Source organism: Aythya fuligula, chromosome 1 (genome assembly GCF_009819795.1).
Source record: "Aythya fuligula isolate bAytFul2 chromosome 1, bAytFul2.pri, whole genome shotgun sequence".
In the NCBI taxonomy this organism is placed as follows: Eukaryota; Metazoa; Chordata; class Aves; order Anseriformes; family Anatidae; genus Aythya; species Aythya fuligula.
In genome coordinates this window covers 186,817,602-186,832,115 of record NC_045559.1, presented here as the reverse complement: position 1 = coordinate 186,832,115, position 14,514 = coordinate 186,817,602, and the positions used below count along the sequence as shown (strand labels likewise).

At 41.2% G+C, this 14,514-nt stretch overlaps 2 protein-coding genes across 2 annotated transcripts in view; both read right to left on the bottom strand.

The window, feature by feature from the left end:
* The window catches only part of MIPEP (mitochondrial intermediate peptidase), a 72,326-nt gene extending 68,313 nt beyond the window's left edge, over positions 1–4,013 (bottom strand). Inside the window, exons 1-3 of the mRNA XM_032190758.1 lie at positions 3,806–4,013; positions 2,203–2,376; positions 1,103–1,191 (exon numbers count right to left, since the gene is read on the bottom strand). Coding sequence (XP_032046649.1) covers positions 1,103–1,191; positions 2,203–2,376; positions 3,806–4,000 — 458 coding nt within the window. The 5' untranslated portion in view covers positions 4,001–4,013. The remainder of the gene's footprint in view (positions 1–1,102; positions 1,192–2,202; positions 2,377–3,805) is intronic.
* A 2,534-nt stretch (positions 4,014–6,547) lies between these two features.
* On the bottom strand, positions 6,548–13,769 carry LOC116501773 (complement C1q and tumor necrosis factor-related protein 9A-like). Its single transcript, XM_032207361.1, has 4 exons — positions 13,710–13,769; positions 11,546–11,737; positions 9,460–9,522; positions 6,548–7,353 (listed from the first exon to the last, which is right to left on the bottom strand). Exons 2-4 carry the CDS (start codon positions 11,709–11,711, stop codon positions 6,548–6,550), a joined length of 1,035 nt encoding a protein of 344 aa, XP_032063252.1. The 5' UTR covers positions 11,712–11,737; positions 13,710–13,769.
* Between the last annotated feature and the right edge of the window lie 745 nt (positions 13,770–14,514).

The window sequence follows — 14,514 nt, the reverse complement described above, 5'->3', positions numbered from 1 at the left end:
CCAGTCTGTGCTCATGTCTGGGATTGCCCCAACCCATGTGCAGCACCTTGCGCTTGGACTTGCTGAACCTCATTAGCAATAAACCATAGGCCCATTTCTCAGGCTTGTCCAGGTCCCCAGGTTCAGCTGACTGCCAGGACCTGCTATGGTCCATCCAGCTATGATGGAGAGAGGCTTGGCAAATGAACGCTCAGCAATAGCTAGTTTTCAACTTTTACAATAACTTACGCATCTCTGAGTTTCATGTTAATTTTGAATATTTTCTCCTTTTAACCAATTTTAAATTGGAAGTAGCATTCGGATATTCAAGTCATATTGTTACAGATGGTGTGCTCAACCTAAGTCTTGAAAAATCTAGTTGCAAGTGAAGGGTTTCCCAAACACAATGGCAAGACTAAAGCAACAGTTTTGCTGAAATTACATCCTAGAATTCTTTTTAGCCTCTTCAGTCACAAAGTTTACCAGCTGATGCACTTGCTGGATCACAGAGGTAACTTTCAGAATTTAGATTTTGAGATATTAAAAAAAAAAAAAAAGAAAAGAAAAGAAGCAAAGGTCCAGAAGCAGGGCCAATTAGAACAAGTTCTATGAAATGGACTTTTACAAGATCACACACACCAAGGCAGACCAGGAATATATCACAGCCCCAGACAGTCACATCCCCAAACACTCCATTTAATCGGGCTTGTCTTTTCCCCATTCACATATCCTACTCACAGGCTGAAATTCAAAGGTTTGAAGAAATTCAAACTAGAAGAAAAAATGTTGTGAAATACAACAGCTTAAAAACAAATTAGGATTTTGTTACATATGCTTTATAACAGCTAGCTAACTGCCATGAGTCTTAGAAAAACATAATTTTAAGTCCTTGACGGGTTTCAGTGACATGGAGTCAGTTGATAACCTACAACCTGTTCTGAAGGTAAAATGAAACAGAATAACCTTTTACTAGATACTGTAATGACACTAAATTCTTGAATATCTGTAACAGCAAGACCGACACTTTGTTTCTTATATTTTTTTTTTGATCCCTGTTACCACAGATGATCATACGGCAAATTTTAAAATTGCATGTGGCAATAGCAAAATAAAGAAAACATACTTCTCTACCATAGTACCAATGTTCCTGCAAGCTTCTTCAGCGGCCTCTCTGAATGCAAAGTCAGGATGGGCAATTTTCACAAAATCAGCCTGACAGAGTAAAAGGAAAAAAACAGTGAGGCAAAAAGACAAATTTAAATCTTTCATTATAAATACAGTTGCACTGAAGTAGTACTACTTAATTGAATGTTTATTTATACAGTTCTGTGCAATCTATTTGTATAATTTGCATATTTTTTCTCATAAATAACGTTTATTGGAGAACAGTGCTGACAACTTTTAAACCAGATGGTAAATGTTGCTTTCCAAAAAATAGCTTTAATCTATACACTTATTAAAACTGTGTTAGTATGGTGTGTACCTTAGAGTCCTTCCAACACAGAGATACTGCAAAGGCTTTAAATGTTATTATAAAAAAATTTAAAATGAACCTTCACAGATATGAATTAAGCACACTGTATTCAATACACTTAAGAGTTTCACTTTTTAGGGCAAGAATGCCTGCTTAAAATCCTGTATAGTAGTGACAGAGTAGGTGCTGAATGGTAGATCTCAGAAGTCCTGCCAACAGAGAACCATCATCAAATTGCTTCGAGATACAGCTCTGCAAGCATAGGCCATCTTTGAACATGTACATTTGAAAGTAGCACATAGGAGGAACCAAAGTAATTTTAGCTCAGCAAGCCGATACAAAACTATGACCATTGAATTCTGACATCAGTGTTTGAGTTAGATATTGATAGATTAAGAGGAAATAGTCATAGTCCATATTAAAAAATAAGAGAGAAAAGAACATTAGTGACTTGGCAGAGTGCATAAGTGCTTTCATGAAGAAAAAGTGCCTGGCACAAAAGAGATCTTGAATATAAAAAAAAAAAAAAAAAAAAAAAAAAAAATGATTTGAAAACTGAAACCACGCAGAGAAATTCAAATATGAAAACCAATAGCAAAAATTTCAGTGAGGTATTTACTAACAACTGGTTTCTGTATGATGGTTGGGTCTGCTCTCTTCATATGAAGAGTGATGCTTTTCTAAAAGATATGTTATGCCAATCAGTTTAAAAGAAATTGCTTAAAGTAATAATCAAAAAAGTAACTTACCAAGTCTGCTACCCTGCACAAGGCATCTGAAAGCTGATCAAAGATCTTTACAATCTCAGGTCCAGGTGGTGTTGAACATGCCTTCTGGACTAGCTGTTCCGATTCTTGCAAGGCTTTGTCTTGTGCTTCTTGAAATCCTTCTGGACAGCTCAGTTCTGGAACACCAAACAGACCCTGCAGTGCAGAACCCAATGGGAACACATTACTATCACTTTCCTTAATTTCTGAATGACCCTACCTACAGGGGCACTTCCCTAGAATGTGTCCACAAGTGTCCTTGTAGAGCGAATAGCCACATCAGTTAACAGCAATCTTTATACTGGCATCACACATCAACATCTTCATGTCCCAGCATCACTCTCCAGAGCACAACCTCACTGGAATTCTTTTAGCCAGGATTCTTCTCAGCAAGTGGTAAGAGTTTAGCATCAAATCCTGAGAAATTTTTCCTGTTCCACCCCATGATCTGCTATACTGTCCCTTTTTCAAGGCTTTTTTTTGTTTGTTTGTTTTGCTTCCAAAGCACAGGCGCAAGACAAATTATAGGAAGTCTACCTGCATCCTGAAATTAGGGAAAAACATCCTTCTGAAGCAAAGAAACGTCCAGGAATGTGAAGAGTAAAGGGAGTGTCAGAGCAGTGAATGACTTGACCAGCTGCTGTGGATATTCACCAGTGATCTTGGGCTCATGAAATGAGCCTCAAGTACTGAAACCAGATGTCTAAGGAGTGACAAGCAGCAACTGAAGAATATTATGGTATGAACAGTGTTCCTGAAGTTCTTACCAAGCCTTAAACAGACTGAGCGTGGCTTTGGCAGGGCAGCCATGGACACCTGTTATGTTCTGCATTAGCAGAAGAGAATTTAAAAGGTCCTGCTGCAGATCACACAAAATTGCTAACACTACCTGCTGGAAAAGTACCATGATATAGGCCTACAGCAGCATATATATATATATGTAAATATAAATATATATATTTAATAAACCAAACAGCAGCTCTGCAATACACTCCCTTTGCAACTGCTTAACCACAATATGAGCATCTCCTTACCTGCTAATTACAGCAGCTAACAGTACAAGGCAGATGATTTCATACATCCATCTCTTCCCAAATTTAACCTCAGCATCTAAAGATCCCAATCTGGAATTGAAGATCTGTGGGCCTTTACAATGTGCCTTCTGTAATCCCCTTGTTATAGCAGCCTGTTACAGGCTTGCAGGTAGTTTACAAGTTTTCAGTGGAGAAGCTATGAACTGACTGTTTCTCTGTCAAAGCGCATGTCCTGAAGCAAAAGCATCATCTTGGATGTGTCTGGGACATTCCCAGGTGCTTTGCCCTATTCTGCCACTGCAGCTAATGCTGGCAATTTTGGAGCAAGTTCCTCATCCCAGGAAGGGACTCCAATTCCCTCAGTTCCCAGCGAGACGTCCTCAAACCCCAGCAGGCAAAGAGGCTGTATTTCAGAGCCCTGATTTCCACCCCACACTGCACAAATACGTATTCCACAGAACCTTAACAGGCTGGAAAACTCCACAACAGGCTGGCCAACTCCCCCTCCCCACAGCCGGCGCCAGCCCGTCCTCCCCCTGCCCTCCGCTCACCGTCTCCCTGCCGGGCGCGCTGCCACGCTGCTGCTTGGCATCGAAGGCGGCACCCACGGGGCTCCAGCTGGTGCTGACAGCCCGCAGCCCCAGCCCCGATCCCACTCCCAGTCCCGGTCCCGGTCCCACCGCCCGGCCCCGCAGCGCAAAGCCCCGCAGCGTGAGGCCGAGGGCCCGGCGGTAGCCGGCCAGCATGGCGGAGCGGCCCGGTGGCTCTCGGCGGCGGGGAGGGAGCCGAGCGGAGCGGCGCCGGGGAGGCCGGGAGCGGGGCGGCAGCGCCGCCTCCCCGCGGCCGGCCCTGAGGAGGAGCCGGGCTCCGCCATTGCGCTGGGTGGCAGCGGGCCCTGAAAATCCGCGGTTGTTTTAGCAGCTTAAGGCTTCATAGCGCCTTATAATAACAGAAATTCCTCATAAATAAATGTGTTTGAAAGCATTTTTGTAGTCTAGGTGTTTCTGTGACGCAAGCGTACAGCCTGTGGCTTACAGGACAAAGCACCCCTTATCGAAAAGCTCACATAACCCTTTCCCTCATAATAGTTAAACTGTCAAGGAAAGGGCTGAAGCATGAGTGTGCAGCCATCCTTCTTCAAACTCATCTCACTGTGTTCATTTTAAGTTTATAATGCAAACTCTAGGCTCAGTGACATTACGGAGACTTCAGTGACTATCAGGACTATCAGTGACTTGTCCACTTTTCCTTGCCTCCTGTAGTGTTAGAAATTATCAGAAGTTAGACCTCAGTCTTCTACACTGCATTTACACGTAATTTTGTGACACCAACCATGAAATTGGCTTCAGCCGGTTGGCTTCTCTGCTTCATTCGCTTCTAAGGGTAGCAAGTGCATTTTAACAGAATCTTTTGTATTTTTAAGTTTTAGGGCAAGAGGAGGGGAAAACCCGAGGAAAACAAACCAACAAAACCACAGAAATTGAAGCTTATTATTCCTTTGGGATAACCTTTTTTGCACCTGTGGATTCTGAATTACAGCAACATCATGCTGTGTTTTTGCACTGGCATTTAATATCTGCCCCATGCCAGAAAAATCACGTGGCATTTCCATCTATTATGCCATTTTGCTATATTTAAGACCTTCAGCTGCACAGAGTGCAAAGAACCATATTTAAAAGTTGTCTTTAACATCCTGCTCAGCTGCAACAAATCTCATCTGTTACATAGAACAAGCAGGCTTTGTGGAGGTATCAGACAATGCTAATTCTAAGTTAAAAAACTATATATAATTTTTGGATGCAAACTAACCAAGTTACAAGTCTACATGTGCTTACCACTTAGATATGAACTGGCCTGGAGGTAACTACTGTTTAATACTTATACAATATGGCAGGGGTCTACCTAATTCCAGAACTTGAAAATGTGTCTTTTATTTTGTCCCACTTTCTTTTTAAACAGTTCTCCTTCAGGACTGGTGTATGTACTGCTGTAAGTTACCAACTCAGTAATGCATCAAGCCCAGCCCTGCAGACCCTGAAGAGCTGCCCTCTCCTGTGCAGATGCCAATCACAAAAACCAATTGTACTGGAACTGCAATCAAAAAAAATATTTATGCATATTAGGAATTTTTTATTTTGTGTTTTAAAAAACCAAGCTGATAACAGTCGATTAGGAGTGCTTAATAAATAAATAAACACCTGGAATTTGTGACTGGAACAAAAAGGAGTCTAATACAAACCCTTCAGAATAGGGCTATTTCTACAGTCTTGAGCTGTATTTTAACACTTGGTCATTAAAACTACTGCACAGTAAGCTGTTTCTTGAGCAGAGAGCTGTGGTATGTGTTTGTATAGGCCTGGTTTCCTATAGATCCTACTAGTGTGACCCTACACCTTCTCAGTCTGATAACTTCACAGAGTCAGAGAATCACAGAATGATTTGGGTAGGAAAGGACTTTAAAGCCCATCCAGTTCCAGCCCCCTGCCATGGGCAGGGACACCTCCCACCACACCAGGTTGCCCAAAGCCCCATCCAGCCTGGCCTTGAGCACCTGCAGGGATGGGGCAGCCACAGCTTCTCTGGGCAGCCTGTGCCAGGGCCTCACCACCCTCTGAGGGAAGAACTTCCTCATAACATCTAAATCTCCCCTCTTTTAGTTTAAAACCATTCCCCCTTATTCTATCTTATTCTATCTTATTCTATCACTGTCTGGCTCCAGATGGGTTCTCACAAGAGCAGAGCAGCATCCCCTCCCTTGCCCTGCTGACCACGCTGCTTTTGATGGAGCCCAGGATATGGGTGGCTTTCTGTGCTGCAAGTGCACATGGCTTGCTGGTACTTGTTTTTTCATCTACTAATACCTCTGAGTCTATCACTGCAGGGCAGTAAAAAAACAAACAAACAAACAAAATAATAATAAACTTTTACAGAAATCTCTACCTTGTCCCATCCTTTCCTGCAGTCCTAGATCTCCTGATTAGCTGTTGGCATAACTCCCTGGATGTTTTCTGTTCTCCACTGGATTCAGCTGAAATTGGACAGCAGATTTAAACCTTGTTAGGGAGGACTAAAAGACACAGACATACTGCATTTGTGGATAGGTTTTATTTCCTTTCAAAAAATGCTCAAAAGGCAGGACTGGAACTACTATTAGTAGTAGTTCCTACTGAAGAAGAATACTAAGCAAGCAAACCAGCACTGACTTTCATAAAGCACCTTACAACACTCTGAAACTTGGATCGGTAGGAAGCAAACAACAGTTCACCGGTGTCATAGATTAACAGAGCATGGATTTACGCTGCGGGTGATGGCAATGGGTCCAGCATGTCTGAGGTGCTGAACAGTAGAAACCCAGTGAAGGTGGTATCATCATCAGCATCTGCAAACAGCCCGTTGAAGGTCTCTCCTCGGTGAGCCTGAAGCCACACCTCGTCTCCTTTCTGTAGCTCAAGGATGGCAGCTCCCGACGCCTGGTCCTCAACACCCTGGTACCCGTCCACAGTGTGCAACATCTTGACCCCATTTTTCACTAGAGCTACTCGGACGTTCCTCGAGTAGACGGTGATATGGTAGGTGAAATAGTAAACACCAGAGAATTTGCAGGTGAATTTGCCAGTGATTGGGTTGTAGTCGTTCAGACTGTTGTACAGCACCTTGTCAAACTTGATCGGCTGACTGTGAGGAGGAAATTTGGTGGCAACCGTAAGGCCGACACTGAAAGCGCTCCTTGGCAGGACTGCTGGGGCACCTATGTTCCCCTTATCTCCTCTGTCACCTTTCAAGCCTCTTTCCCCCTGAACTCCTGGATTACCTGGTGGCCCCTGATCTCCAGTGTTACCTTTAGGACCTGGATTACCAGTGGGGCCAATTGGTCCTGGCATACCAATTCTTCCAGGCTGGCCGGTTTCACCCTTTGTCCCTTTCGGACCTATAGGCCCAATGTCTCCTTTCAACCCCTTTTGTCCTTGAAGACCCAGTTCTCCCTTCTGGCCCTTGTAACCCACTGACCCTATAACTCCTTTTGGTCCTAGCTTCCCAGGTCGTCCTCTTTCTCCTTTATCTCCTTTGTTCCCTTTCTCTTCAACAGTCCCATTGGCTCCTAAATGGAGGTTAAAAAAAAAAAAAAAAAAAAAAGACAGACATGTTCTTGTGATTGTCCAACGGATTACTGAGACACAACAGGAGTTTCAGCACAAAGACACGTAAGTATAGCTGTATGTCACCACTGTTCCTACTGTGCTCATTGTACATACAACGTTTCAAACATGTAAGTTCAGGATGAGCCAGAAGAAGCTGCTGTTGCCAATAGAAGACAGGTACCCTAGCTGAAAGCAGCAAGAATAAGCTCAAAGAAAGGAGGGTGTGACTTTTCTCTAGGATGGTGATAGCATTGACAGCTCAGATCATCTCATGTACAAGCAGCATCTGGCCAGATGCTTATTTTCAGCTTTTGGTATAAGTGAAGGAGATGGTTCACAATTTAATCAGGCAAAGTCTTCTACTTTGGCAACATCCAAACCTTAACTGCTACATGTTTCTGTAATTTCTTCATGATGGGACTTTGCTTGGGTTACCTAGATTGTGCTGAAGTGCAATGAGAAGCTTTTTGATCTTGGTGTTTGCAGCCACATGCTCTATTTATTCTTCATTCAGACTTGGACTGAAAGCTCAAAGCCTTTGAAAATCCATCTGCACAAGGTTTTTGCTGATGAAGGTCCTCTGATGTGAAGGGAACATTAGCAGCTGATAGACATGAATGCCAGAAGATACCATAATGCTCATACATGTATACTCTGTCAATCATTTCTGCATAAAATCTTCTGGCTTCTGATCTTGGTAATAATGCTGCATTTTCACTTTACAGTTCTCAATTTGCAATTGATGGTATTTAACAGCAGCAATGAGCTAAAAACAACTGAGATTATATAGTGAGCCTTTGGGAAAAGCAGCACAGATCCAATAGGACAAGGACACAGGAAAAGAAGGTAGCTTTGGTAATATTAAATGTTTGTGTCCTCATGTCTCTTTTTCCTTCCAGGACTGGGGACAGTCTGTAGAAAAGTCTGAGATATGTAGTGCAACTTGTTATTACACCTGTGCAATGCATATACCATTTGTTATTTTTCAGGGTTATTGTAAGGATTTCAGAGAACCTTGACACAGTGTATTTGGCAGGTTTCCATGCTTTTGGAAACACAAATTTACCCATGCACAGTTACTCCAAGGATGCACAAGTCCATCATTTCTGAGATTCTGAATTTGTGCAGAATGATGTGACAGAACTTGCACAATGTCTCATTACCTGCTTTTATGCACAAGTCACTCTACATATGTACATCCAGCTGACACAGGAGGCTTTCTGTATGTGCATAGTTTGGCTAAACAGAAGAAGCATACGTTTCCCAGATCTTCACTGGTTGGGCACTTACAATTGTGGAAAAGTTTATGGTCACCATGACAAGACAATAAAAAGATCACAATAGTATGAGAAATGAGATCTGAGATGAGTTGACAGTTAGATAGGATATCTGGCAACCCTTTATTGAAAGGTCTTGGATGCCATTTTAAACCAAGATGATGGGACTAGTGTCTCATGGGCGTATATTTTAAGATACCACTAAGGCTGCTGGCTGAGCTCCAGACTGTCTGTCTGAGCTGTGATTACACAAAAACATGGAAAACATGCAGGGGATGAATCTTTTCTGTGTGTCTTTTATGTGTTTCACGTGTATTTACTTTAGAAATACATGTAGATGCCTTCCCTTGTCAGATTTTGGGTCTGGTACCTGCTTGATTCAATAAGATCAATCCTGTTTCCTGTATTTTTAGGTGTATACTTCATGTCTTCTGTAATTCCTTTTGAAGTATCTTTCCCTGAAGTTGCACACATAGCCACAGGAGCCTCATTTTCCTGAGGTAGCTGCAGATGTGGCATCTTCCTCAGCAGCTGACAGAGGGGTGAGAGAAGAGAAAGGTGAGGTAAAGGGCTGAGCAGACAAGTTGTAGGGCATCAGAGGCAGAATAATAGGAGACAAATTCCTCTTGTATTGTCACTATGGTTGTGCAGCCTCTACCACTTCCAAAAAGGTTTGTTGTCTTTTTTAATCTCAATGGTACTTTCACTACAGGTAGAATGTATAGCATGTCCAGCACTCACAAACCCAACAGTTGATAGGTGTCTAATACATTGAAATACTTCTCTGACCTTTTTGGCCTTTTTCTCCATTTATGCCATCTTTCCCTGGAGTGCCAGGAAGTCCTGCTTCACCTAGCACAGAAGAGAAAAACAGATATTCATTAAACTATTAAATTACCAGAAAATGGGGTTCAAATCCTGCTCTGATCCTTCCTCTTCAAGCCTGGCTAAACAGTAATGTAAACAGTAGTCTTATTCCTGACTACTGGGTGCCACCGCTGATGTTTTTATTTCATGGGGAGACTTGACAGGGAATCAGAAAGTAAGGAAGAGTAAGGAAGCTGCATTTAGAAAGAAGTTTTACACTGACAGTAAAATTCACATGTAGTGAAACAATGATAAACTGTCCCCCCCAAGAAAAGACACCTGCAGGGGTTTACCAATGGTGATGAAACATCACAGGCGAATAATGTTGCCTGTAGATCGGAGGGAAGTATTCACTCCTGATTCCTGTATCATGGCAATTGACTGTACCTGCCTATTAAGAAGCTAATGGGTTTTTTTATTGGTTCCTGGATTTTAAAAGATTTCATTTTAAGCAAGACTAGGGCACTGAATGCAGAAGGAGCACAGAAGTGATTGCTTGACAGAGAATTCTGTAAATTGTTTATAAAACAAGAGAGTTCAAAGTAACTCTTTAGCAGTCACTGAGGAGAGTAAAAGTGGGTAGATCTGACTTTCAGTGCTCCAGGGCAGGCAGGAAGCAGCAAGTGACTCTTTATTGTCCAAACTGTAAGTCCTGATTATTTTTCAACCAATCCAAGTCACTGCATAGCCACACAAAGAGTTGTGGTGTACTGAAGAGAGGAGTGGAGAGGTGGCAAAAGGCTCTAACAGAGGTTCCTACTTATGCCAGTATAACCATCAAAGAAATGTACACCAAGCTACACCTTCAGCACTGGTTCTGCAGAATGCACTTTCTGTGGAGGTGTAGACTTCACTGGTAAAGAAAGTGATAAAGACATCAGGTTTTGTCTTTGTGATCGCACCAGCAACCTGGTCTGTTAAAGGCAGACATTTCCTTTGGATTGAAAGGCACAGTAAAACACTGTAGGACATTTTAAGGTAATTTCTTTCTGACTATTGACCTGATATTGGTTTAAGTACTAAACTATGTACTCTACTGAAACAGGCTGATTCACAATCTGCAGGATCAGGACTCGGTAGAAGTGTTTACGTGATAAGTACAAGTTTGATCTGGATAGATCTGTGCACACAGTAACAGTGTTTATTAAACACTCATGCCTTAAACCATTACACCCCCTGCATGATGCCACAGAATAGCTGACCTGACATACACCCTGCTGGGGAACAGTTCCCCTACAAAAATTGTGAGCAAGTTTGAAGTAGCAGATTTGTATTTGTCCTGTCTTTTGCATGCTGGGCTTGTGACACTTGTGATGAAGTGTTAAATGTCCGCATGTCCACAGGTTCATCACCTGGTGTAACCCTGGCCTTGATGTTCCAGCACGGATGCAAACGCCACCCTTATCCTGAGGCTCAAAGTACACAGCAGTTATTACCTTTAGGTGGCTGTGATGATTACCTGTCTTCAGTATCATATGTAAATCTCTACTACAGCCTGTTACAGCAGACATAAATCCTACACTGCTTTTTCAACCATGTCCTCTCCTGAACTTCACTGTAGAGGTGCTTGAGTTACAGCAAGTAGGCACACTCAGAATCAAGTCCTACAAATGTAAAATTTAGGTAAGAAAGAGAAGTTTTACTACTGCTGAACATTTCATATTACATGGTTGTTGTTTTTTAGCGGGCTTGAAGTTGTTTACAGAAGTATAGTTACTATCAGTTTTCAAATGGACCTGAAAATGCTCCCAGAATACAAAGTAAGTAAAGTCTTTCTTCTTTTAAGTTGTTTTTATCCCTTTGACCCAAATTCTCTGTAGTAATAGCTGTCTTGCTTTAATTATTAGGTCTTTTCTTATATTTTCGTCCTCAAACAAGTAAGTGATGAGAGTTTGAAATGTTTCCCGGAGGCTCGGTGGAATGATCCATTAATGCAGAGTGACAGACATTGTTGGGAACTAATAGGAAAACACTCCATACATCGGATCATTTATGCTGAACACAGTACCTGTATCCCCCTTGTCGCCTTTCAGGCCATCGCGTCCATCACGACCTGGTACGCCGTTGTGTCCAGGATTGCCAGGGATGCCAGGATACCCTTGGGTACAGACGTCCTGCTTTTCTGCCTCTTCTGTGCTGACTACAATAGCCAGCAGTATGATCCAGCTTCTCATTCTTTAGATAGGTTGTATGACTTTGGCTGAAAGATTTAAGATTAAGGTGTCTTTTTCCTCATATTTAGCTTGTGAGCCCAAGAAGAGGATGCAGGGTTGGGAAAGCAGGAAAAAAGGAAATGGGTTTTCACCATATCTATTGTTTTGTTTTCTTTCATTTACAGGTGTCTGTGTAGCATTAAATACAAGCTGGGAATCTATGGGGCACTATTTTGAATGCTAATTTATTGGGAATATCAGCCATAGCTTCATTAGACTAACAAAATTTTAACTCAGCTTTACAAAATTTACAATATACCTTAATTCCCTATAATTTGGAGCATTGGGTTCTGTTTGGTATTTTTTTATGCAGTGTGATTTGTGGAAATAAATAACTCTGCAAAGACAGTCCACAGAGGTATTGATGCAGGTAGCTGGCCTACCACTATCCAGCTCCCTCCTTCCTTTTTGAAAGACTTGCTACAAACAGTACCCTATGCATTTCAAGTCTGTAAGGAAATCCTTCTTCTCTCAGGTCTTCAGATCAGATTGTGTTGGCCATTAATAATCCAGTATTTATCTATCATCTTTTTTAAGGAAAAAACATCCTTTTAAGAGTCAAACGGCTCACAACTGAGAAGAAACAGGTCTCCTCCACTCACATGTCTCCCTGTGCCTGCTCTTGACTGTTTGTACCTCTCATCTCCCACAAACTGGCTGTGGTTCCTGCAGGAGGTGAACTAAGGCAATTCAATACACTAACTCAGCACAAAGCAATCATGTTTTTTTCTTCTTTTATTGGCATTAGTCTTTTTCTGGGTTAATAAGTTGAATGACCTCACAGAGGGTCAGAGCTGGAGCAGAGCGAGATGAGGGCAAAGATGTGAGGAATCAAATAAGGACTCAATGAGTCCTTAGTTATCCAGTCAAATGAGGAATCAAATAAGGACTTTTTGGCAAAAATAGGTCTTTAGTCTTTTTTTCCCCCTCTCATGCAACTATGCTACATCAAAACCATCTTATTTTTATCCTTTCCTTGGAGAATCCTTATTATTTTATAACTTTGCATAGAAGTCCACTGAAGTACACAATTCTGGATGCTTCTGGTATAAGGCGGTGTAAGAGTAATTAATGGGAAGAGGTTAGAAGAAGGGACAAAATGAAATAAAAACAAAATTAATGTCTATTCTGTTTGGAATTAATGTCCATAAATGTCTAATGCACAGAAGCTTAGGCTATAGAGGTTAAATATGTGTACAGATAAAAACAGTAGCCAGAATGAGTAAATTTTACATATTTGGCTTTTAAATCAGTTCTTTCATTAATGAAAAAATAACACTAAGATCAGTATTACTTTTCAAATACTAGCTAGCATTGCCACCATCATTTCAGAGTTACAAAACAAGTCACACAGATACCACATAAAAAGAGAGACAGGTTAATATCTTCTCATTAAGAATGATTGCACCTTTATAGGAATATTTGATTTAAATATTCTTTTAACTTTATTTATAGGGTAGGACCTTAGACCTTGGGGACACATCCTTTAATATTTTCCTTCTGCCTTCCAAAACATTCCCAATTTTGCAACAATTACTGGAAGCGTTATTTATGGTGCCTTCACCAGCAATCTACAGAGAAGTGTTTGCTCACCCACCAGTAAAATCCCTCTTCATCTGCTGCTGGTAGTTTGTGCTAAAGGAAGTTGAAAAGTTTAAAATACATCAAACATTTTCTACTTCTGAGCTATGTAAACATTTGCTACCTTAGTCAAAGGACTCTAGAGGAGTGTAAAGGGAAGAAGTGGTCTGTGGGATGCTGTTAGGATTTGATACACCCCATAGAGAAGTCTGACGGTCTTTGTCCCCCGACAGAAAACCCTATTCCCAGTTGTTTAAGAGGGTGTTTCTTGCTTTAAAAATAGGTATCTGGTCCCCATATATGCACTCCTCGCCACACAATGACAATATCATCATCATCATCATCATCTCTCTCTACATATAGGATCTTTGGTCTTACCTCATTCACTTTGTTCTTGCAATGATCTTGGCCATCTTTCATCAGAGCATAAAAGCTTCCTGTAAAGGAATGCAAGCTCCAAACATGTGCCTTGAGGACAAGCACTTGTTTGGTCACTAAATTCTCAAAGGTCAGTGATTTAATTTTGAGAGCTGTTCAATAATTAAAACAGAAGGCTAAACTGGAATCTTTCTATTTATTCCGGTAGTAAGCTGGAGTGCTCTGTACTTTGGCTTTTACCACTGTTATGTGAAATAAAATTGTTAAAATGAATTAATAAAGCTTTGATTTATCTGTTCCATTACACAAATATGTTATACAGTTGCTAGCTTGGTTGGTTTTTAAGACAGAAGGCAGTTCTAATGCCATTATTGTGCTAAAAAAAATGTATAAAGTTAGTTTCTGTTTCAAGCAATTTGTAATGGAAGTAGGGACAAAAAGAGTATAGAAACTAAAACCTAACAATACCATGAACATGACATTACAAATATTATGTGATTATGGAAAAGAAGTAACAAGATTGAGTTGACGTAAATAAAATGAATGATAAAGAGCTTTTTCATGTGTAATTAGCAAGTGCTCCATCTAGCTGCTCAAGCATCAGTCAAAGCTCTTGTGCCCCTAAATTTATTCTTGGCAACTAAATCTGAAGAAGCTATAACTTGATGCTTCACTGCATCTTCCTGAAATTGCTGCTCTCTAAGGACTAGCAGAGGCAAAGCAACGAAGAGTGCCAGCTCCATAAATACTGATTGCGAACAGTGAAGGATAAAAACCAATAGCAAAAGGAGCTAATGTGTTATAA